The sequence below is a fragment of the Athene noctua genome, chromosome 11 (genome assembly GCF_965140245.1).
Source record: "Athene noctua chromosome 11, bAthNoc1.hap1.1, whole genome shotgun sequence".
In the NCBI taxonomy this organism is placed as follows: Eukaryota; Metazoa; Chordata; class Aves; order Strigiformes; family Strigidae; genus Athene; species Athene noctua.
In genome coordinates, this window is record NC_134047.1 from 4,833,046 (window position 1) to 4,859,169 (window position 26,124).

The window sequence follows — 26,124 nt, forward strand, 5'->3', positions numbered from 1 at the left end:
AGGACATGGGGGCTGCGGGACATATTTGAGGGTAGAGCTGGCTTCTCAGTAAATAAAATCTAGAGCTCTGTGCTATGGAGGATTAACCAAGGTTCTTGAAGTGCAGATGACATTTATCTATGTCCCAGGAGCAGCGGTAGCTCAGTGAAGAAGGTGACAAAGAAAAGAGAAGAGAAGCTGTTCCCTCCTCCATTATCCCCACTCTTGGATGAGCCTGTGCACCGGCGGCACAGCAGTGACAACAGCTCCTTCAGCCAAGAGACCAACATCACAAACACCTCTCAGACCAGCAGCTCTTCCTCCTCTGTTTCTAAACACAGAAAGAATGAAAATAAATCCTCTTCCAACCCCAAAGGAATCTGTGTAAGTAACCGACCTCAGTTGCTGGAATTGAACATGATAAAATAAAATTAGCTTTGTTCTGTTTGATTTTTTTTTTTTTTTCCCGTATCTATTTTTAAATGCTTATGTAGTCTCACTCAAGAGCGGCGAGAAGTGGATCTTTGCAGAAGTGGATCTTTGGGCATAAGCAGCTCTTGCAAATTCCATTTTTAGGTCAGCATTAGGCATCCATTTGGTGTTGTATATTGCTCCTTGAAACACCTGGTCCCAGAACCTCAGAGGAGAACCTTTGCAGCCACCAACTAGCTGCAATTATCCCCTTACCTCTGTAGTTACAACACAAGCATTTTGAAAATAAAACTTCAGGAATTTTGGTATCCATCACCTAAATAATTGCCCCAAATTCTCAGCCAGAATTAAGCACTGTAGTTATACTGAATATTGTGGCCTAAACTAAACAGACAATAGAAATCTAAAAAGCTACCTGTCCATAGCACACTCAACTCATACCTTCTCTCTGGTTGACAGGCTTCCAGCAGTAAGATTCATTTACACCTATTCTCCCTGAATCGTGTAGATAAGCTTTTAGATACCATGTAAATAGTTTTTTTTTCAAAAAAAACCCCTGATCATTCTTTTAGGGCCATCTCCCCATCAAAGGTTTTCACAAAGACAATTCTCTCTTGCTTGCTTTTCACCAGATTTGGATCTTTTTTTTACTGAAAATACATGAAAAGGTGCCAAAACTAGAAGCTGCATAGCAAATTCACCAAAAATAAGTACAATTTCACATCAGTTTGTCATCCTCTTTTAGGTTAAACAGGGAAACTTCAGGGTTTTGGCCCATTTTAGAAAACAGTCCTCCCTCTGGAGTTGCAAACATCATTTAGTATCAAACTGTATCTTAGTATCACTGTCAAAATTAAAAGACAGGAAAATACTGCCACAGAAAAGGACATGCACAGCCCCATTTTTCACAGTTCGCTGCTTTGTGAGAGGTTGTTACCCTGCACTGTAATAGTAAAACTCATAAGTTGCATTGGATCGTAGGTGACAAATCACTTCACCTTATTCGTTCGTCCCTGTTGCTTTCTGATATCATTGTGTCACTTCAAGCTGCGAGAGTAATACACACGCCTTCAACTGAAATCAATGCCAAAATGAACTGCATATGTCAGCAAATAAACAATGCTATGTAAACAGCAGGGCCACTTCCTCTCACTCCCAGCACCTCTAGTCAGATTTATCCTTGGTTTATCTGCTATCCTGATACATGAAATATTTGTCTTCTAAAATATGTTAGATTTCTTTCCCTAGTTCGTTGGACCATCTGTAATTTAGTTTATCTGGTTGTGGACCTAGCTTGAAGCGGCGATTGCCCGATTTAAATATTACTGTTATACTTTTGGTTTTAAACAGTACAGAGTCACAACTCCTGGCTTCTGCTTTCCATTCTTCTCTGTGTTCTGTGTAGCAAGGGTGAGGAAACCATTCCTTGCTGGAATCCAAGCAGACTTTTCAGACACCTTAACAGCTAGCTAACAATAGTATATAAAAAAAGGTTCCATTAGTGTGATACACCTTGTATGAAGTCGAATTTACATTAGCCCTTCAGCATTAAACTTCCCCACCCTTGCTTCAACCAGTGTCTCTAATCAGTAACACTGTGATATCCAGGCTGACTTCACCTAAGGATGTAAGTTAATGAGTTCGGGTGAGGGGTCAGCGGTAGAGTCATATTGCCTAATTAATCTAATAGGCTTATGTTATAAAGGATGGAAGGGTGGTTTTGTGAGGTAACCTGGATGTAGTTGGGTATATATGAGTGTTACTTTGTGCCTTAGCCTTTTGTTTGTTTGGGGTTTTTTTGGGGGGGTGGGTGTGAGCACTTATATTGTTGGAACTGTTGGAATTGTTTGAACTACGAAGAGTTAATAACAGTCCTTTTTTTTTCTAGGAGGAAGAATCTCACAACACACCAACAGCCAACACTCTTCTTGACACCAGCCATCTAGAATCAGACATCTGGTCTGCAATGCCAACACTTTCCAATGGGAATTCTGAGCCCAGAAGACCCAAAATAACATTTGATGATGTGTAAGTATTATCGGATCTCTGTACTAGCTGTATGTTAGGTAGTTGGGATTTTCATGCAAGCAGAGCTCCCAGTGAAAGAGAGTATCTTCGATTATAACGCTAGCATTGGGCACTCATGTGGATAGTGCTGCACAAAGGCACACACAGTTTTAATCTTTACAAATGAACTGTTGTCACTGATTAATGAAGACTGTTGATAAATGTTTTCAGATCGTGAATGTTGGTTCATGCTAATTCTTCGTTTTTTTATTTTAGCTCCTCTAATGGAAACTTCTTACACTTAATTAGTTTAAAATATTTTTTCTTTTCCTCTGTTCAGCACACATTAATGGGTCCTTTGGGTGGCCATTTTCCACAGCTAGTTATTTTACATTCTGGTCACCCATCATATCTTTGCATACAGCAGCTTCAGATTAATATCAGGTTAAGATTTAAAGAGATAAGTGGGTGTATATGTCAAAATTGTTCTTGGAAGCAGTCAGCAATTTTCTCAAACAATGTTTGTCCAACTGTATGAAAACAAAGACTTGAAATAATTGATTTTGTCTCTTTAGGCTTCATAATGCGGATTATTACATGCAAGAGGCTAAGAAGCTAAAGCATAAAGCAGATGCATTGGTAGGTTATCACAGGAGGTTTTTGTCTCTTTCCACTATGGACACAGGTGTTACAAAAATGTACATTCTGAATGTCATCTAAAGGCTCAGAAACCAAGAGGAACTCTGCTGTTGACTAAAGCATGCTTCAAATTGTACTCCATAAGCACACTGTCCACAAGAAGTCAAACCCTGAGCACCATTCCTAGCCTTTAACAATTCGTTCCCAAAAATAGAAGCTCCTTACAATAGCTGATATCCCTTCCGAGGAGGAGCAATAGTCATGCTGTTTATGAAAGATGTAAGATCATTTCATGAAAGATGATGTGTATTTGAAATTTGTTTTCCTATTCACTTTGAGCCTAAACCAAAAGTGTTGAAATATTCCATAACAGAAAGTTAAGAAAGGCAAATCACCCTCCACCCCATTATCATGTGGTAAAACTGTTTGATATTTCCAATCCAATTGTTTAAAATTAACAACAATTGATTTTTAAATAGTACATTCATTTTTATTGCATGATTTTAGGCTGGTAAATAAAGACTCAACATGCTTCTTCCCAAAAAATCTTGTCATGAGGTATTCAATGCTGGGAAAGCTTTTTTTTCTCATTTTACCGCAGATGAAATTCCAGTAAAGTTAGCCTAATTTTGTGAAGTGTTTTGACTTTGATGAAACTACTTAATCTGACAGATTATATTCTGTCATAGTTTGTTCAATCCAAACTATTGCTAGCGCTGAAGTCCCTTTAATAGCCATTGCTTTGAGGGCAGGGACTTTGCTCCTGTACGCTACACAGAGTGCAGAACAGTAGCTCATTTAGGCAGGCTTAGTGGAACTTGACTCCTCTATTTATTTACACTGAGATGTCTCAAATGGAGTGTGGCCATTCACTTTGCCCAAAATCACAACTGAAAAAGAACTGGGTGATTATTCACCTCGCTTTATTATTTATGAGGTTTTTGCATGTATATTCTGTCACTCCACATCAGAGATTTTGTGCTTGGAAATAAGCATTTGCCAAAAAAAAACCCAAACCAACAAAAAACAAAAGCAACAAAAAACCCCAACCCTGTACTGTGTTTTTAAAAAACAAAACTAACAAATTATTTTTAAAAAATGGCTCTCCCTCTGCTGTTGGTGAGCTGAAGGAGAGTTGACATGTCAAGTTGCCTGCTCCAGCTCTCCAGGCTCCCTTTTGACTTGGGGCATAGTGTTACCAAGTGTGTTTTCTGTGGGAGGTGGGTTCAGGTTTTTGGCAACCTGCCATGCCTGTCAGTAGGTTAGCAGCCATCCCTCCCGACCTGCCTGTTTACAGGAGGTGGCCTGCACTGATTCCTACAGCCCCACTCAGCAGAGCATGTTCAGCCAGAGCCCTGACATCTGCACACAGGAAAGTCTGGCAGAAGCAAACTGACACCACCTCCCACAGCTGATTGACCTTTAAAGAAAATACACATGGTTCTGGCACAGGGATGCCTGCTCCACGCTAGCAAATATTTACAGGCTCAGGCTTCTGATGATCTCGACATGCTATGTCAATCCACTTCCCTCCACAGCCTGATTCACTCAGAAAGTGTTGACCTGTCTCCCGTCCTCTTACCTTTGACTATGCCTCGCGGAATCGGGGGTGTTTCTCGAGCAGAACTAAGAGGAGCAGGCACAGCACATCATGCTGCTGCCTGCAGGCAGGCCTTGCCTGTCACATGCAGTTTGACACCCCGAGTGCTCTTACGGGAATGCGAGGCCATCCGCTACAACACAACTTGTTGGCAGACATAAATACCCATGAACAAAGTATCTGCTTTTTCTTTCCGGTATTTAGGTCTCAACTTTTTTTTTTCCACCCAATACAGCTGCACACAAATTATCTCCATGTAACACTCTTGCTGTGCAATCCCATAGTGTTCGTTGTCCTATGGAAATAATTGCTTCTGGTTACTTGGTGCTGACATGACAAAGCACATGCAGCACTGGAAGATGTGTTGCAGTGGCTAGAAAGATAATGCATGTGACCTCAGAATGTGTCAGCAAATGGTAATGAGATTTGTGGCAGTGCTGTTCCTGAGCTTGTATGGAAAATAGATTTCTGGTGAAGGGCAGGGCATTCTGCATCCTATGGGAGTGACCCCATGAAAACTTATCCCTGTCCGGGATGGCAGTAAGGAGTCAACTAATTTGGATGGGCTGCTGCAGTGGCAACTGACTGTACCATATGGAACAGATCTTGGAAACCTCGCTCTGTTCTCAGCTGAGCTGTGGTGAGCTGGAGTAATTCTACCTACTCCAATAGTCAGCATGGAGCAAAGGGCAGGACTGGATCCCATTTCTGGCTCAAACTGTATGTCTGTACCAAATCTGCTTGCAGCCAGATTCCTTTTTTTTTTTAATACCACAAAAAGATGTCTTTGGAAGACTTGAAGCAAGAAGTTTGAAGAATATGCTGAGAAGTGGCCATTGGAATAGAGAGAAAACATTTAGAAATATTTACCCTTTTGTGATCATTCAGGTAATACCTATCAGTTACACAAAGGCTTTGTACATAATCAATGCAGAAGAGCAGAACTTGAAATTAAAGGTATGCAGAGGGCACTAAAGATTGCTTAGAAGTAACCACAAAGGCAAATATACTGTTACCTTGGACCAGTACGAATTGTTGTGCTTAATATGTTGCTAGGATAGGCTTCTCTTTTGCGAATGGAAAACATGTGCAGATGCATCAAAAATATTTTGATAGAGATACACAAAGAAATTTTTAAATTATTTCAAGTATATTGGATCTCTTATATCAAATGCCACATTAGTAGAATTCTTACATCCAGCTATCAAAAATTGAAAATGTTAAATACTATTATAAAATACTTACTATAAAAATGTCATATATAATATTCATTACACATAAAAAAAGAAATCAGTATGTCTAAGTCAGTTTAATCACAACCATTATGAGGGCTAAAACCTTTTGCGATAAAATCCTAGTAAAATAAAATATTTAGCAGTGCTATATTTTCTCTTGGGATTTTCTTCTGTTCTTTCAGTCATCCCAGAAGTGATGAGATTTTTTTTTTTTGGTCAACAGTTAACGCAGAATGTGACATCTGACAAATGGCATGGAGTTGTTACTTAACCCTTGTGTAGTGACATTTAAACTTAGTTCATATGTCGAGGAGCAATATGGATTTGTTCAAACATGCTTAGTGTCCCTCATTGCCTGTGTAAATCTGTGCATGTCAATGGCCATACATTGACTTTCCTCTGTGGAGCATCTGGCCATACACTACCTGAAAAGATTTGGTAAAAACATAGACCCTGCCTTAATTACTGTATGAATTCATTCTTAACTACCAGCGTCACTTTGCTTTCATCCTAATGCTAGTGTTGCTTCGTATTATGATCTGTCTACCTAGAAATTAAAGCTGAAGGATTTTCTTGACGATGTCATTCCTATTTCAGCTGGAGAAGTTCGGCAAAGCAGTGAATTATGCTGATGCTGCCCTCTCCTTCATCGAGTGCGGGAACGCTATGGAGCGAGATCCATTAGAAGCTAAATCTCCATACACCATGTACTCAGAGACTGTGGAACTCATCAGGTTAATGTCCTTTCTGTGATCATTTTCATAATCTCATTTCAGTCATAATTAGAACCTGCTATGTTTTAAAAAATACCATTTCAAAGTATTAATGATTTGTCCAAGGCATCTTCATCTCAGAAGTCATCATAATTAGTTCTTGCCATTTTATTAATGTCATGGAAAATTTATAATTGATGGACACTGCTTTTATAAATTATCCCCTTTAGAGGTTATAATGTGAGTGTTATAATTTGCAATATTCATAAAATTAAAATTGAAATGTAGTGGGTGGAAGTAAAGTATAGTAATTTCACTGTTTGGCAATGACACTTGTCTTTTAAAAGGTGTAGTTTTATAATTCAAAACATTAAAGTGAGTCTATCAGGATTTCTATTACAAACTCTGTTTTTAGAGGTTTATAACTTGGCTGTTAAAAAAAGAAGGAAGCTGAAATTTGGCACATAAGATCATAGGCAGAGAGGAAGCTTTCCGCATATATTGTATTAAAAAACTGTATTTTTTAATGTTAAATGAATGTGAACCATCTGAATTAGTTTTAATACAGTTTCGTAGACTCGTAGGCTAGAATATGGATGAGAGCACCATTACTTACTAATAAAATTTCTGAATTATTATTTTAAAATCTGCTACTGTTCCCTATAGCTGTTTCAGAGAGTTGGCTCTGTAGAAATAATAGTCTCCTGAGTAACTAAGGGCTTGTTTGCTTTACTTGCACAAATTATCAGAGTGAAATCAAGCAGGATTAAATTTACCTGTAAGTAGAACAACAGGATTTTTCCTTTTCACTGTGATGCACCTTTGCTTTCCCTGGTGTATACCAGGAATATCACCGTTAATGTCAGTGTAATTACTGGCAGTTTACACAAGAGAAAGAAAAGGAGGCAAATCAGGCCCTAAATGTTTGGGCTTTAATATGACAAAGGTGTTCTTTTAACGTGCAGGATTTTAACATGCCAGATTAGCTGTTAGGGACTGCCAAAAATAATGCATGTTTTACATTTTGAACAAGTAGGTATTTACATAATAAAATGTATCAAATCTTAAGAAGCTCTTACTCTTAAGTAAATAACATGCCTGATAAATATTTAAAAACATGTTTTTACATTCTGCACTTAATAAAGAGGAGAAGAAAATCTAAAGAGATTACTCAACAAGAAAATGATGTTCACTCAACACTTAGGATCCAAGTTGAACCCTTGAGAGCAGAGGACTACAGAAAAGGAGCTGCCTGCTACTGCTCTGCTGTGCTGAAACTCTTCCTGCACTCTGACAGTGGACAGTTCAGTACTTTGTGTTCTGAAATAGAAAACTATAGCTGTATAGCAGGATGAATTGTATTTAAAGAAAAATTCTTTAAAGAAGTGAGTGCTGCTTCATAGGAGCCCGCATGTATTTTTTTTTTCTAAGAAAACCACACGACAGAGTTGAAAATGTTGTTTCTCAGTCCAGCAGTCTGTCTGTTCAGAAGCAGGTGGACCAAAAATCTTTGTTCATTCAAGAGCCACAACACGTGCACCACCTAACTCGGAGAATGGCAGCTCTAGGGGTAGTTCTTAAATGGGTGATACCTGCAGCTCCCCTCCACCCTGCAGTGCTGGTGCAGGATGGAGTCAGCGGAGTGGATGGCTGCACCTCGGAGTAGCTGGTACTCATTAACAGACACAGCCCTACCGCCTTGCTCTCCCCAGCAGCTCCTGTATCAGCACAGTCCTGCTCCAAGCTACGTGATAGATAGACCTTGGCATGGAAGCAGCACCTGAACTGCTTTTGGCTGTGGAAGAATCTGTAGGACTTTGTTATAGTATATTTTTAAATAGCTAAAGTGAAGTGACATTAATTCCACCACCTACCATCAAAGGTAGAGCTTAATTTACCAACTCTTGCAGGCAGCCAGCGAGAGACTGATTTGCCCATTTAATTGGTGTCAGTGGTCAGACATGGAGAAAAGGTGATTGCCCAGGTGAGCAACAGGCTGGTACAGGTTCAGTAAACTCCATGGACAAATACACAGTTCTTGTGGGCTACAGTGGGTGCTGAATGTACAAACCAAGTACACAACGTGCACACACACTTTCTCAATGTGGCTCCTAATGTTAACATAGATTTTTACTTCGAGATAAGAAACAGAAGGAGATTTTTCTCATTTTTACTTCTCCCTTTATCAGAGGCACCATTTTCCCCTTTTGCATTAGCTCTGTCTGCCCTGAGTATCTACATAGACACCTATTTGTGAAAACAAGTGGAGCATCAAAGACACTGGGAATATGAGAGATCTGACTGTCAAAGTGTCTTAAGTTAATGGTAATGCTAAAATCCCTAACATAATACTGAAAATCCCAAAGAGACATATATCTTGGTGTTTGATCAGATTCATTCAGTATGACTGGAACAACAATACCAAGGAGCAGGTGAGATAGGATGTGGAAGAAGCACATCAGGTGGTGAGCTACAGCTGCAAGCCAGGCGCTGATGATGGGGGTGGTGGGAGGAAGGCAGAGCGAGAGCAGCACTGCCTGCCTGCACTCCATTACCTCCTTGTAAATGAGAACTCATCAAGACTGCCTGGATACCTTAAAACTTTCTTACGCAACGCTGAACCCTATTACTTATTCTAACACAAGTACCTGTGAAATTGCATTAGGGCTCAGAACAATGATTTTATGCGATGAATTGATTTTCAAGAGACTAAATGCATGGAATTGAGTGTGCTCAGTTAAAGGAGAAAATAAAAAAAAAAAGAGAGGAGGTAGGAATACTCAATCTTTGATCATCCAAATGCTGGACAGCAGCAATTAAATAGAGAGGGAAGACCAAGTACACAAGTCATAAATTAATGGACCCAGGAATTTAAAAAGCTGTGAACATGACCTTTCCTGTATTTAAAACCGTTTTCTGTATAAAATATATTAAAAGCTTTGAAGAAACACTTATGAGAAGGACTCTGAAGGTATTATTCAAACCCGAAGTATTATAAGTAAAGCCTTGTTATATATTACTCTACTCTTCAGTACAGTACTCCTCAGGCCCCTACAGAGCCAAGATCTCATGCTTCTGTCTAACATCACATATGTTTGCAGGACTCAGCCTAGATGGCTGGATATAATATCATTAAATATGCCCAAGAACAGTTGACCTTGTTGGCCCAGAAAATGGGTTGGTGATTTACTTTAGCCCTCCAGATTTTAAGTGGTGCATTCAACAGAATTCTACATTGATCTCATTGTTACAGAACAATGTGACCATTAACTATTGCAGCTGGAGAAGAATATCTATGTGTGGCTGTTATTTTTCAGACTGTCAATAGTAATCCTGGAAACATCTTAACTCTTGGTTTCTTCTCACTTTTCTGGCAAGGTATGCAATGAGACTCAAGAATTTCACAGGCTCTTCTGCCACGGAAGGGGACAAGAAATTAGCAGTTTTATGGTAAGTCCCATTGCAACAATGAGAGAAGCAGCTAAAATCTTAAGGAGGACTTTAAAAGTACTGAATTACTTAAGCAGCTTACAGAAGATCATTATTCTTGTTTTCCATTAAACTATTAAAGGATAACTAATGGATTTCTTCAGCAGCTGACTAAACATTTATTCTTCTAATTTATACTCTTATCAAGATGAGATTTTAATGCTTTTGACCACTTTTTTTTCTTTCTCCATTTGCTTATGTTTCAAAATCTAACCTTAGAACAGAAACTGCAAAATATAGGTCAGCATTTTTTTTTTTACAGTTTATAGGTTTCATTAAGCAATGGAATTAACATAATCCTTTCCTAATTACCACAGCTACCGATGCTTATCACTTCTCTACTTGAGAATGTTTAAACTAAAGAAGGACCATGCTATGAAGTACTCCAGATCTCTGATGGAATATTTTAAGGTAATCTTTATTCTGTTTAATTTATTGATATGAAATGAAATTCATACCAGCATGAGAGCTCTCACAAGTATAACTGCGTGACTTAAAAGTCCCACATTTAACCTCTCCCCTGGGAAATGCAGGCAGGATGGCTGCCAGGGAGTGGGGACAGAAGTGATTTGGGGGATTTTTGGATTAGTCACTTGATTCAAAGGACCATACTCAGTAATTCTACTGAAATAACATTATTCTCAACACTGTGTAACGTTTATGCAAGTTTCTGTAAAGGGAACTGATTCTTTCAAGATTTTGTGCAAGTGGTTATGAACTGATCCATAATGAACAGTAATAAAGCAATTATTTAGGCTTTAGTTAGTTAAATTTAGATTTTAAATTCAGTGAGATTTGCTGAAGCTTATTGCAGATTCAGGGTTTTCTCCTTTTATATTTGTGGAACTTCAGATTGCCTTATCTACATCTTGAAAGTTTGCCTTTACCTTGAATCGAGTGGAGATCAACTAATTGTCATGACTCGGTGATGTTTTCCTTTCCCTTGTCAAATGCTGTTTACCCACTGTAAGAATGACATGTCCTCACTGTTCCTAAATTAAGAGAGAAGCTGAATCTTTCTTCAGCTCTGCCAGGGTTTTGATATATGTATATATTTTGCTGGTTAATGCTGTTTGAAGCATACATTAATTCTTGTACTTTATTACTACATATTATTCTATAATTATGTAATTATGCTGGTTTGTCAGCCCATCGGTCTTTTTTTGTTGTTTTTTTCAGCCTCCATAAATTTGTTCCAGGCTTTGACATATTAGCGCTACAAACCAGTGAAACTTTTAACACTGCTGTTTTAATATTTTCATGTAAATAGTGATAAAATGGTCCTTCTGCTGTAAAACTCCAGTACTATCATAGGAGCAACCACCACTTAGTCCTGACTTCCCTGGTGTCCTCTGAGTGTGTGTGTATCTCTGTAACTTCAATAATGTTACTCTGCTCAAATTGAGGCTTTCTTGAAGTCATTAGGAATGCCTCTGTTGTACTCACAGAGTTTTCAGTCAGGGATTTGCACAACAAATTAAATTTGAACTAGACACATTTACAGTCTCAGCATTTTCATAAAATGTATTCCATCCACTTCAGACTTTATCCAGGATAAATGTAGATTGTCTCTTAAAAAAAAAAAAAAAAGTTATTAGACAAATCATTTGATAAAATTTTTATGCAGAAAGTAATGATTTCTTAAAAAAAAAAAAAAAGGGGGGGGGGCAGGGATGGTTCTCTTTTCCCCTGCAGCCACTTTACTTTCTCTAGCTGTGCAAATAGGTACAATGAAGAACATATTACTACTCCCACCATAAGACCGTTTTACTGCATCTGCACAGAGAAAATGTTTTTTAATGTAAATGAAAATAAGAGAAAAAAATTTAAAATGTCATAAAATAGACAAATCAGGAATGCTGGTTTTAGGCATCCAGTTGAAGCTGAGTATTGCAGCTAACGTTATTGTGTGTATGCTATGCGCACTGTAACTGATTTGCTAGAGTAGTGTTTGAGTGTATACACATTATATATTCAGGATCTTTTTGTAGTAAAGTCTAAGGAAGAGAAAAGAATAGGAGCTATGCACAATGTTCTCTGTGTTCACTAGCAAGAATCTGTAATACAAATGAAATAAATTAACTCTTTGAACAGAGTTGTTATTCAAACTTTTGCACAATTTTAACTGTGAAAAGCAGCCCACTGTTTACAGCAGAGCTGGAGAGGAATTTTTTGGCAGAATTGTTTTTCATATTTTTCCTCACAAATGCCACTTTGTCCAAATTGAAACCATTTGTGGACAGAACTGGTTCTGATTAATTTCCAATTAAAAGTTTCAAATTTATGTTTTTGACATTTCAAAACAGAAAATAACCATTTAATCGTAAAAGTAGTTTTGCAATTTATAGGCAACTTGAAGTAAAATAGACTAAAATGATACATTTTTAAAATTGAAATCAAACTTTTTAAGATCAGCTAAAGTGTCATCCTTTAATGCATTCCACTTAAAAGTTTAAGGAAGATTATCATGTCTTTGAAAATATGTCATCGATAGTTATCGGCAAAAATATTTCAAATATGTTCATTGTCAAATAACTACCTCCAATCGAGTTCTAGTCTTAATCTTGACAGATCTAGTATTTGTCTTCAGATACTTTCAGCAACAATCCCCAGACTGTAGAGACTAATATCAAAGCTGCTTCTTCATCTCTGAGGACTTTCCAGAGGAAAGTCCTTACATATGAGTGGGTGGCAAAAATACACAATACGTAAGTTCTGTACTGCAAAACACTCCATTTCTTGCTCACATCTTTAATGAAACACAATGGCATGCTATATAAGAACATACAGGCAAGGCCAGTATCATGGTTTGGGCAGTGTTTTCTGCTTTGGTCAATCCTGTTTGGCAAGTTTAGTTCTGATTTAGAAGTCAAGGGTAGGATTTTGCTTCTCGAGTCAGCTGCATGACCTTGGGCATCTCTGTGCCTCACATGCAAAATAGTGATTACAGTAATCAGATGAATTTTATAATAATGACAGTAATACTTTGCAGACAACTTGTAAAATGTGATTGAATTTTCACTATGAGTGCCGAGTTCTTTGCAAGGGAGCTCAGAGTGATTGTTTTCAGAAAGCACACATAGATAGCTTCAGCCCTGATACTACTACTTCTTATGGGAACTAAGTAAGATACCACCCAGTCTGGACACGGCTGGAAAAATCTGGGCTTTATTGTTGCTGGAGATCTTTTTGTGCAGGCTTGTACAAGGTGCTACACAGACGTGAAAGGCAGAATGAGTACACAGGTAAGGAAGGTCAATTTGTGCAAATAAAATACGTAAAAAAACAAGGACATTCGATCAGATCCTTACTAGAAGTTTTATTTCTACTATTATCTGCATCCCAAGCCACCTTCCCTAGCAACTTGGGAGGGATTAATTTCATTAAAGCATCAACCCAAATTCTATTTGTTTCTTATTAAAAGATTGAAGGTCCCCTAAAGATAAGAAGTTATTTGCACTGTGAAGAACTTACTTTGTAGAATAAGTTTCAGTGGTAATTAAACCACTGTGACTTTCAAGCTACTGATTGGGACCTACCAATCATGCACCAGCCATTTAATTATGGGACTGATGTGCGGAGTTGTTCTGCTACATTCACTGTAGCTCTTGCAATGAAAACAGGGAGTGTTGAGCCTTGTGTCGTCAGTATTCACGTACTTGCATCACCTTTATTTACATTTTGGTTTTGTACTTACAGAACTCTTCGAAAGCTTCACAGGCCCCCTCACCTTGGGGCGGCAATGGAAAGTGAGTATTTTCTGCTGAGTACTTCTGTCTGGGAACAAGAGGTTCCAAGAGGGGGGAGAAATGTTTTGGTGCCTCTAAAGGCAAAGGACAGTCCATGACTCAGTGGTTTGGGAGCTACAGGTATGTTTCAAAAATGTAGCAGGTAGAAAATATAGTTCTGGGCCACAGAATTACAGCTACCTTGGGCTTGTGTGGGGGCAAGGGGCTCCCACTGAGTTAAATCAGGTACCCATGTGAGCCACCCAGTTCGGGTGGGAAGGAAGAGCTGAAACACACCTTCATCTTTGTACAAAGCCCCCTTAAATCTAAAATCAGCCATGGTGGGTCTGTGCTGAATTCTTTGACAGCTTGCTTCTCAAGCCAAATGAAGGCCATAAAAATATCTGTTAATTAGCTAGCAAGTACCGTGTCATCTCAAGAAGCCAAAGTAAAGTTAACCTTCATTGCAATGATTTTTCAATGATTCGTTCAGTAATGAAAGACCAATGAATATTTCATTGATATATGGTAAGTGCTGTTTAATAAAACTGAAGGCGTAATAGTGGTGAAAATGTGAAGGCACTTAGTCAACCAATTATCAGTGGCTTTATACTAATGTTAAAACACCCTCGCCTCAGATACGAAGTTAAGGTAATGCAATTATGATCTGCTGTTCAATGAAGGTGCATTGCTGCTGCAACCTTGCCTTTATCTTGCAATGTCTACTGCCACTTGACACACATTTCTCCTGCTTCTTTCTCCTGGCCACGTATACAGATACAGGTAAAACAAAGGAGAATGACTTTACCTTTCTTTCCTACTTTATTTGAGTAGGCTGAATTCTAGGTGAAAATGATTATTGTTAATGGTCTCTTTCTGGTGGTTAGAAGAAAATACAATTAGACACTCCAAGGAAACAAAGTAATAAAACAGTAGAAGTAGTTGAAGTTTAGCACACAAAGAATCAAAGTTTTCAAACAGACTTTGTTCTGAATCAGTGCAAAACCAAAAATTCCAACATATTGCTTAAGGAAAATATTGTCTTAGATAATTCAAAATTGTGTGTGTGTGTGTGTATATATATATAAATACACCAAATACACACAATTATTTTTAATATGTGTGTATATAGAGACATTTAAATATAGATTATAACACAAACTAAATGATGAAATACAAAATCACTTTAAATAAAAACCAAAAAGATATTTTAGCCTTGGAAAAGTGACTACTAAATTAAATTATGTGCCAATTTTTCAAGGCATTTAAATGTCAGTGAAACCTTGTATTGCAATAAAAATACAGTAAGGTTTACATAAAGTTTTAGTGCCAAAATAGACCACTGGAGCATTACACCTCTTTTATTCCTTAAGAAGTGGCTTATACCTAAAAATTTCATTGAGCAGAAGTTATTCTTTTATTCCTGTCCTGTAATAAGACCCCTATGAAGTGTGTGCTCTGCAGTTGATGACGTCTCTCTTGCTATATAAAAGAGCTGATTAGGTATGCAGGATTTAGAATCAGTGGGTTTTGACTGGAAGAGAAAATTCTTGTCCAGCCACAAGGTAGGCAGCAGGAAACCAGCATCTGGGTCAGCATCACTTCTAACATAACACCCAGCTGACTGGTCTCTTCCCACTAATTTTGGAGATAAGGAAGTAAAGCTCTGAAAGTGCACATCTCTGTCTTGTTCAGAGAGGAAGCACTTAACGTGTAAGAATAACTGAATATGACAAGGCCTTCTTACAGTGGCGTTGTTATGACACCTGTGACCCAACACACAAATATCACAGTCCACACTAGGGTCTACTGTCCCCTTTGTCTGGAGTCTCAGAAGAAGAGCTCTCCAGGTGGCTTAGAATTGCCATACACCTCAGGTGTCTCTTGGTGGCCCCAGAATTTGCCACAGGCCTGGTCCTGCTACTGGCAGCCTGTGCTCTGCCTTCCCCGGGGCTACTCATTCTACAGTTTCCTCTTGTTCCCCTGAAAATTTTACCAGATGGGAAAAGAAGTCACACACACCACAGAGAAGAGACCAAACACCATCAGGGTATGGCACCACTGGAGACAGATCAGCAGCCTGGCTCAGAACAGGGAGACAGCAGGGTGTTCTTAAATCTCTTTTTAAACAAAGCAAAACTTAACCATTGCCATGAGGTGTAGTCTGCTCAGGATCTCAAACCATCAAAAATCTCAGCTTGGCTTACTGGAATTTCTGGCTACTTTTATTTGAAAGGGTTGTGAACCTCTACAAAGTTGGCCTGAGTTCCAGGCTGGCAATGAAACAAATTTTCCCTAGTTTCATTACAGAAATGTTTCCCACCTCTAGCGACAGAAAGCACAAAATAGAGAGATTTAATAGACTCACCACAGTAATAATGGCTGTGCACAACAGGGTAAATCCAATGAACAATGTGCTTTATTTGGCAGAAGTGCGTCAGCTTGTTGTAAGTGGCTCTAACAAAATACTCCTGGTCTCCTCAGATACTTATGATTTTAACTGCTCCCAGACCTAATCTAGTATAGTTCAGCTCTTCTGTGCATTAAAGACACTGTGGCATGTCAAGCAACCAGGATGTTTTGAGACTTAATAATAAAATGTTTGTGCCGTAGGATATGCTTAAACTATAACACATAAGCTGTGTAAAAAGCTGCTAGCTGCTGAATTAACATGGTGTCTAGCTCTGGAAAAAGAACGTATCACAGGGTGCTGCTGGAAAATCTGCAGCAAAAGCTGTTGCCATAAATGCCTTCCAGCCCAAGGCTGGGTGGTGGTGGCAGCCTGTCCTACAGCACCTGCAAGGTGTCAGCACAGCAGGTCTGTGCCCACGCTTCGTGTTCAGGACCATAGGCGGTACCTTGTAAAGCCAAGAGGAGTCTTTCTGTCCTGGGGTTTGGATCAGGCCCATAATGAGTCTGAGCGAGCTTGATGCTGTTGCACAGCATGAGGTATCCGTGGCCGCCTGTCAAGAAGGGGGTTGCAACATCCCCATCCGGAGAGTTCTGGTGTCTTTGCTTCATGCAGAGAGGGCCAGGAGCATCTCAGCCCTGATTTTCAAATGTATTCCACAACAGATTGAATGCATTTGTTTAGGCAAGTGGTTCCAAACAGGGGCAAGAGAGGAGATTTTTGGAGCTCTTAATCTTCTTTACTGAAACAGTTTCTTCACAGAAACATGGTTGGGATGAGTCGCACAACTGCGTGCTGCCATGGATGGTTACAAACTCTTCAGAAGAGGTAGGCAAGGAAAGAGAGATGGTGAGGCAGGCCTGTATGTTAGGGAGTGGTTTGGTTATCTGGAGCTTAATGATGGTGATGGCAGGGTTGAGTATTTATGGATAAGAATCATGGGGAAGGTGAACAAGGCAGATATCATGGTGGGAGTCCTTTATAGACCACCCAACCAGGATGAAGAGGCAGATGAAATATTCTGTAAGAGTTGGGAGAAGTCTTACGCTCACTACCCCTTGTTTTTGTGGGGGACTTCAACTTACCAAATGTCAGCTGGAAATACAATACAGCAGACAGGAAACAGTCTAGGAGAGTCCTGGAGTGTGTGGAAGAGAACTTCCAGACACAGCTGGTGAGTGAGCCAACCAGGGAAGGTGCCTCTGGGACCTGTTGTTTGTGAACAGAGAAGGACTTGTGGGTGACGTGATGGTTGGAGGCCATCTTGGGCACAGCAATCATGTAATGGTAAGAGGTTTTGATTCTTGGAGAAGTAAGGAGGAGGGTCAGCAGAACTGCTATCTTGGACTTCCACAGGGCAGGCTTTGGTGTTTAGGAGCCTGGTTGACAGAGTCCCTTGGGAAGCAGTCCTGAAGGGTAGAGGAGTCCAGGAAGGATGGACATTCCTCATGAAGGAAATCTTAAAGGTGCAGGAGCAGGCTGACCCTGTGTGCTGAAAGATGAGCTGACAGGGAAGAAGACCAGCCTGTCTGAACAGAGAGAGCTTCGGCTGGAACTCTGGGAAAAACAGGAGGAAGGGGCAGGCAACTCAGGAGGACTACAAGGATGTTGTGAGGTTATGCAGGGAGAAAATTAGAAGGCCAAAGCCCAACTAGTACTTAATCTGGCTACTGCCATAAAAGACAATAAAAAATGTTTCTATAAATGCGTTAGCAACAAAAGGAGGGCTAAGGAGAATCTCCATCCTTTATTGGATGTGGGGAGAAACATAGTGACAAAGGCTGAGGAAAAGGCTGAGGTACTTAATACCTTTGCTTCAGTCTGTAATAGTAAGAACAGTTGTTTTCCTTCCCCCTGAGCTGGCAGACAGGGACAGGGAGCAGAATGGAGTCCCCATAATCCAAGGGGAAATGGTTAGCAACCTCCTACACCACTGAGACATACACAAGTGTATGGGGCCAGGTGGGATCCACCCAGAGGTACTGAGGGAGCTGGTGGAAGTGCTCATCAAGCCAGTTTCAATCATTCCTCAGCAGTCCTGGCTAACCAGGGAGGTCCCAGTTGACTGGAGGTTAGCAAATGTGATGCCCATCTACAAGAAGGGCTGGAAGGAGCTTCTGGGGAACTACAGACCTGTCAGCCTGACCTCAGCACCAGGGAAGGTTATGGAGCAGATCATCTTGAATGCCATCACACAGCATGTACAGAACAATCAGGGGATCAGGCCCAGTCAGCATGTGTTTGTGAAAGGCAGGTCCTGCTTGACTAATCTGATCTCCTTCTAGGACAAGGTGACCCATTTAGTGGATGAGGGAAAGGATGTGGATGTTGTCTGCCTAGAGTTTAGTAAAGCCTTTGACACCATTTCCCACAGAGAAACTGGCTGCTCATGGCTTCAACGGGTGTACTCTTCACTGGGTAAAAAACTGGATGGCCGAGCCCAAAGAGTTGTGGTGAATGGCATTAAATCCAGTTGGTGGCTGGTCACAAGTGGTGTCCCCCAGGGCTCAGTACTGGGGCCAGTTCTGTTTAATGTCTTTATCAGTGATCTGGACAAGGGGATCGAGTGCACCCTCAGTAAGTTTACAGACAGCACCAAGTTGGGTGGGAGTGTTGATCTGCTCAAGGGTAGGGAGGCTCTGCAGAGAGATCTTGAAAGGCTGGAGCCATGGGCTGAGGCCAACTGGAGGAGCTTCAACAAGGCTCAGTGCCGGGTCCTGCACTTGGGTCACAACCACCCCCTGCAACACTGCAGGCTTGGGGCAGAGAGGCTGGAAAACTGCCTGGTGGGAAAGGACCTGGGGGTGTTGGTAGACAGCCACCTGAATGTGAGCCAGCAGTGTGCCCAGGTGGCCAAGAAGGCCAACAGCTCCCTGGCTTGTGTCAGCAATAGCGTGGCCAGCAGGGACAGGGAAGGGTTCGTCCCCCTGTACTCGGCACTGGTGAGGCCGCACCTCGAACACTGTGTTTGGTTTTGGGTCCCTCACCACAAGAAAGACACTAAGGTGCTGGAGGATGTACAGAGAAGGACAATGAAGCTGGTGAAGGGTCTGCGAGGGGTGGCTGAGGGAAGTGGGGTTGTTTAGCCTGGAGAAAAGGAGGCTCAGGGGAGACCTTAACGCTCTCTACAACTACCTGAAAGGAGGCTGTAGCAAGGTGGGAGTCAGTCTCTTCTCCCAAGTAACAAGTGATAGGACAAGAGGTAATGGCCTCAAGTTGCTCCAGGGGAGGTTTAGACTGGATATTAGGAATAATTTCTTCACTGAAAGAATTGTCAAGCACTGGATGACCAGGCTGCCCAGGGATGGTTGAGTCACCATCCCTGGAGGTATGTAATGTAGATGTGGTGCTTAGGGACATGGTTTAGTGGTGGACTTGGCTGTGTTAGGTTAATGGTTGGACTTGATGATCTTGAAGGTCTTTTCCAACATAAACAATTCAATGATTCTATGTTTCTATAAATTTTCCAAGAGAATAGCTGTATGTATAGCTGTATGAATAGCTCTAAACATGAGCTTGCTGTGCTGACCTCCACACTGCCTGCAGCCAGCAGGTGACTCCTAATTGCTGGTGTTAGAATTAAAGGAAAATCTATATTAGAACATTAGTGCTGCACTAAGTAGGTAACTTAAAACACTGCTCTGTACAAAACTGTGCAGATGAACTGTAGGCAATTGGAAACAAATCTCCATAGCCAGTCTTAAAGAATCCTATAGAGGTATTCATAATCCTACAGTATCCTCAGCTCCTAATACTGCTCTGCAGGGTGCTTTTAAGACTTGCACTTTACTTATTGTGGTGACGGTATTTGGAGCAAACTGTCATTGTGGTTTCCACAAAATGCTTTGATAATAAGCCAATATTGCACATTGAGTGTTTTCTAACTGCCATTGCAGCTTCTGGCAGCAGGTAGAAAAATCATTACAGCTATGAGATACTTCTTTCTCTGAAAGATTGCTCTATTTTTATGATAGATTTTTTTTTTTTTTAAATAACAGGTTCATTTATAGGGAGAATTAAATCCCTTTTTATTTTCAATCATTCCCAGTTTATAAGCTCTCCTTTCTCGTAGAACAGGAGATACTACTGCACTGGGGTGCAGAGTTAATTTTTCAAGTGCATTTAGGATGGCAGTGAAGTGGTGCGTGTGAGGGGGACTCACTCTCCCTTTACCTCTTGCAGGAGCACAGAAACGCCATCGCCCATGTCCCTGAGCCCGTCCCCCGTCAGCTCTGCCGGAAGCAGCACGGGCACCACCAGCTCCTCCTCGGCGGGGACCATCACCATCCCCCAGCGCATCCACCACATGGCTGCCAGCCACGTCAACATCACCAACAACGTCTTGCGGAGCTACGAGCACTGGGACATGGCTGACAAGCTGACTAAGGAGAACAAAGGTGCCCTATTTGGCTTCTTCTCTGTCCCCTTTGGCTCATCAGCTTTAGCTTTCTTTCTGTTTTTGTAGGCGTTGCTGGGAATTGGACCCAGAACCACCGCATCTAAGAGCACAACTGTGACAGCTTGAGCAAACAGACCAAATCTGCTTGCTGGTCACTGTAGCCAATGCGTATCTTCTCTTGTCAAGCACAGAGGGGGGATGTGTAACACATGCTGAACATGGGGTTATCAGAGCAGCTGGCAAATAATTTAGCGAACATGAGCCCCAAGTGATGAGAGCTTTGGAGTCTGCAAATTCGTTCACAGTTTCAGCTTCTCGTAGAGCACCGAGGTTATTTTCAGACTACTCTGTCAACAGGTTTAAGACTATTAAAATGCTAGCTAGGATATAAGCAAACATTAGATGTTATGTTTATGCAGGAAGTCCGATTAGGAGATGTCCACTGAATGCCATGACCTTGACTCTCCTATGGTTGGATTGCAAATCTGCTTGTTTATTCCTCACAACAGAACGTAAGTCTTTACCACAATCATTTCAAAGGAGTTTTGGCAAGCAGTTTGTGAGAGGGTTGTATTGAGTACAGTGGAGTGGCTGAAATGTAACTGAAGGACAAATTTGGCTTATTGTTGGCCAGCTGTGAACTTCCCCATGATAATGTAATTATTCAGATTCCAGCTTTGGGCTTAAACAAATCACTGACAAAGCTTTCTTTGACACTAGAGGTGCAGAGCCTAACTGGGAAATATTCTCATCATGAATTGGCTCATTCTCTTAAATTATACTGAGATTTCAGATGGCTGACTTTTCCTGACAAATGTGCTCGCTGTATGCAGTTTGATCTTACTCCCATTAATGTCAGTGGCAAATTTCCACTGATTTAGAGAAACTAAGCTTGAGATTTATAGAGTTTTATGTCTGAATGGTGGGTCGTAATGATCTGTCCCTGGATAAGGAACAATAATAGAAGTTCTGTCCAGTCCTCCCCACTGCTTCTTGTCTTTGTTCGCATTGGTTAATTTAGTAGCAGTGCAGTCATTTTGGATATTTTCATAGCTGCATCCATTTTCACAAAATGTGAAAGTGATTCCCTGTCAAATGTACTGCAGAATGTTACAGTGGGAATGCAGAAGGATGCTCTGATAGGAGAAAGAGATGGCGATAATCTTGTAATTAGCCCTGTGTGTTGTGGAGTTGTTAAATGTTCTACTTGGTATTGAATCAAAATAGCTCAGGCATTCAGCCAGCAGACAGAAAACGTACCCAGCCACTGCTGTTATCAGTCCTAGAGCTGGATGAGAAAAAGCCTGCTGACTCTTTTTCTGCATTTTCCCCCCTACACTCCTTTGTTCTCGTTTTGATTTGCGATCAAATAAACCCAATTTTGCAAAGCCATATAGAATAATCTTTATTCAGATGAGCAGTCCCTTTGACTGTAGTGGGACTGGATGCATGAATAAGAGTTTCTCACATAAGCAAGACATCTAGGACTGTGCCCTGTTCTTTCATATCTTGTTTCACAAACTGCAGCCATGTTACAGGGAATGGAGAGTTCGTGTTACTTTGAATTTCATTTAAGTATTATAAACCACTGGAGAGAGATCAGTTTCATACATGCTATAGTGTGTCTGTCTTTACATTTTGTCTGCAAAGACACCTCATTTCTAATTAAATACTCGATTTAAAGTTGCGTACTTAAACACAATTAAACTGCAATTTGAAAAATTCATGGTGTAACAAAAAAGTGTGTAAGAACTGCTGTGGTACTCTGCAGGTCTTCATCATATCACATGATGGATTCCATTTACAGAAGGATATATTTAAAACATTTTGACGTGAGAAATGTTACCGTGTTTCATGAAACCTGGCTGTAATTATTTTAGTAGATGCCATATGCACCTCTGAAATAATTCAAAACACCTATATCTTGCTGTCTAGGCCAGGACCCAAGGTCCTTTCCGACCTAGATGACTCTGTGGTTCTGTGACTCATCCCTTTCCCCATAGCTATCTTGAATCCACCTTTGCCAGCTGGACCACCTGTTGCAGTGCCCAAGCTCTGGTACGCTGGCATGTGGACTGTGAGCTAAAAAATAACCCATGACAGCAAACAATATAGGTGCAAACCCCAGACTCTGCCTTGAGTCCCAGGTAAAGGACATATCTCTTGGCCTCTCTCTCAGGGGTTTAAGCAGTCAATTCATCATCAAAAATGGTATTTCTCTCCCACACCTTTGAAAGAAAAATGGTCTCAAAACAAAAACCCACAAAGAAACCCACATTTAAGATAAAAATGAATTTTCTGTTTAAAAAAACAGATCCAGTCACTCTTTTCCTTTTTTCTTTTCTTTTTTTTTTTTTTTTTTTTTTCTGTGGTCAGCTTTCGTTGTTTCTGTTGTCTTCTGAATCACAGGGTGTGTCTTGCCCAGGAGCTAATAGAGATGGGTATAAAAATGTGGTCCCATCATTGTAATGCCTAATAGCCTTTAGCTCAGAGTCTTACTGCTGTCACAGATGTTTCTTAGTTCATGCCCATGCAGACACAAGCGGTTTCTTCCACGTTACAGGAGCTGTGCAGCCTCCCCTTGCCCATGGCTGTCAGCTTAGGTTTTGTGCTCCTCTGTGTATGCCTGCACGCTCCCAGTTTGGACTTGACTCATGTCCAGCTGGCTCAGAGCAGGAGACAGAAGCCTTTCTTGTCAGCCTGACAAAAGATGTGCCATTAAAATAAAAAGGCATAGGAAGAGGGAGAACAGCAGAGCTGTGACCCACCAAGCTGATCTGGTTTGAAAAGGGAAGCGGGAACATACTACCGTGTACCTCTCGTTGAATTTCCCCTGGTCAGTAGAGTTTAGAGGATGCAGGAGAACAGATGGAGTTTGTCATAAACTCTGCATCTGTGGTAAGCCAGGCTAAATTGCAGGCTTCCCAAAGCCAGCCCATAGGCTGGTTTGTGCTGGAGAGTTGTTGGAGGAACAACTAGAGAGTTGTTCACCATTTATAACATCAAACTCTCAGCTGGCTTTACAAAATCAGATAATTTTTTTAAGTTTACAAAGATAGCAGCACTTCTTCTTCACAATAAAAACTACCAGCTCTATAGTGACAAAGACCTGTTATTTCACATATAAATTTAATAAGTGACTTCAGTGCTGGTAGCTTTTTCAAGAAATGTTAAACTGAAATTAGGCTTTAGGGTGAATTCTCAGCGTTTAAAGCAATTATTATTTATCTGAACCTAGAATGAGATCTCTAGAATGCAAACAAGACAGTGCATTATTTCACTTACAGATGTATTGATTTTACACTGGAGGAGGGGAATAAAAGACATAGGAAGGAAGATTAAAACTGCTGGCTGCAGCATCTTAACGCAACTGGTGATAGCCCTAAGCTTTCATTATGCTTGCCTCCAGCGAAATCACTTTGTGCTGTGATACTGCTGTAGCTCCCAAGCTGACCAGGGTCAGGCTGTCAATACTTGGATAGAAGACCTCAAAGCAGCACTTACTCGCTGAAGAAGGTACTGATAATGATTTTGTACCTGGCATCTGCTCTCCTGAACTGCAGCCAGTACAGTGTTAGCTGGCTGAGTGCCGCGCACTGGGTTTTAGATAGGGCGAGGATGTAAGGGCTCAGCCACCAGTTACTGTGATTGTTGGTTGTTATCTGAGCTCTGAAGAGCTTTGACTGAGAGCGGGCTCCCACTCGCCTAAATATAGTGTAAGTTTTGTATATGTGGGAATGCCTGCACCCCAGTGAGCAGAAAGACAAGCTGTGGGAGAATAGAGGACACACTCCAGTTCTCCACTGAAAGCAATTAGAAAGGTGTGTTGGCCCAAACAGGATGAGCTGTTCGCCCAGAGAGCATCTAACGCATGGCAAAACATAAAGTGGTGTGCTCCTTCCTAACTATGGCTCTCTGTTCAGGGAGTCAACCCTTCCCAACACCAGATCGCAGTGCCCTTACCCATCTTTTCTTTCCCCTTATAGGTTCCCATCTCCTAGATGCTATTTTCCTGCTGCATTCCCTCTCTCCTTTTCCTGTCCCACCCTACACATCCTCTGGGACCTGCAGCTGCAGCAGGATGAGCAGAGGGTCAAAACTGCTGCAATGGTAGTAACAGAAATTGGAGGGTGAAGAAAAGAGCAAGCAAGGTCTTCTGCACGATCCAGACTAGCTCTTGATGCCCGGGGGAGAGTACAGCATGGAAAAGGAAATGCCACAGTTCATTGCTGACTGTTTAAATCATGCAGTCAGCAAACCTAGGCTCAAAAAACTGAAAGTGCAGATCATCAGAGCTAAAAGGAAGACTACTGGCAACCACTCATACTGTGTTGTGGTTGACTTGCAGCATGGATAATCTAATTTGGTCTGTTTAAATATATTGTTGCCTTTGTTTAAATTCTTTCCTACTGACCATGTGCTCCTGCCTTGAGAACTCACTAATTGCACCGCTGCTACTGAGTGGGAAATCATGGTAATACATGTATTTCTCTACCATTGCCTGAAACAATGACTCGTGTTTCTTGTGTATTGCAGAATTCTTTGTAGACCTGGACTCAGTGATGGGACCCTTAACACAACACAGCAGTATGACCAATCTGGTTCGTTACGTTCGCCAAGGACTCCACTGGCTCCGCATTGAGGCTCATTTGTTGTAGTGACTGCTGCCCTCTTCATAACATCCCCATTCTTCTACCTCTACCAGCGCAGAGACGATCACTGGTGGAACTCCACTCATTTCTGGAAGTTTATTCATGTAACTTCATTTTTATTGCCTTTTTTAATATCCTATCTATTGGAAGTAGAAGTCACCATAAATGGAACTTATGACTCGAGCAGTATGTGTTGTACCATCTAATCATTTTCGACAATTTTCTATACCTTGTGTCTCCTGGATCCTGCCATCCTTATGTGCTTTACGGAACGGTACATTCCCTGCAGTATTGTTTTAAGTCCATGCTGCCTTCAAGTGAAAACAAAAAAGCACTTTGAGAAGATATGGATTCCTGAGAAATAGTACAAAGCGTCTTAAATATTTGAGGGTATATATGAGAATTCCCTTCTGAAATAAATTAGTAGAAGTTATAGCTATTCATTCAAAATCATCTTCTGAACCTGAATCGAGCTTTTTGATGCTTAATTCTGGCATCATTACCTGACACAGTACATTCCTAAGATTTCATACTTCCTGTAGGCCTAATCTCTAAAAGAGAACATTGAATATCTTACAGGTACATAATATAAGATCACCAAAGGTGTTAAGAGGTAAAAGGTTGAAGGAACGCCTCATTAAAGAACAATGACACACTATGCAATGAGGTTTTGATATTCCATTCTTCCTGTTTATTGTTGGCTTAATAATTTCAGTAGGCAGCAGAATTTATTGAAATTTTTAGACAATTTCAAAATATTAGCTTTCATAGTCTTATCTACCATTTCTGTACTAAATCTGTGAATTTTCTTTCAGTTTTACTGCTTAGTCTCAAACCAATA

The 26,124-nt window shown here is 40.7% G+C and overlaps 1 protein-coding gene across 3 annotated transcripts in view; it reads left to right on the forward strand.

The window, feature by feature from the left end:
- The window catches only part of AFF2 (ALF transcription elongation factor 2), a 339,763-nt gene extending 314,297 nt beyond the window's left edge, over positions 1-25,466 (forward strand). For 2 of the 3 annotated variants that reach the window (XM_074915521.1, XM_074915522.1), the window contains 9 exons: positions 129-363; positions 2,300-2,439; positions 2,994-3,057; positions 6,490-6,626; positions 9,984-10,055; positions 10,412-10,505; positions 13,794-13,843; positions 20,415-20,629; positions 25,168-25,466. In XM_074915521.1, coding sequence (XP_074771622.1) covers positions 129-363; positions 2,300-2,439; positions 2,994-3,057; positions 6,490-6,626; positions 9,984-10,055; positions 10,412-10,505; positions 13,794-13,843; positions 20,415-20,629; positions 25,168-25,289 — 1,129 coding nt within the window. In that variant the 3' untranslated portion in view covers positions 25,290-25,466. The remainder of the gene's footprint in view (positions 1-128; positions 364-2,299; positions 2,440-2,993; positions 3,058-6,489; positions 6,627-9,983; positions 10,056-10,411; positions 10,506-13,793; positions 13,844-20,414; positions 20,630-25,167) is intronic. The other variant, XM_074915523.1, reaches the window with a different exon arrangement.
- Positions 25,467-26,124: the final 658 nt, after the last annotated feature.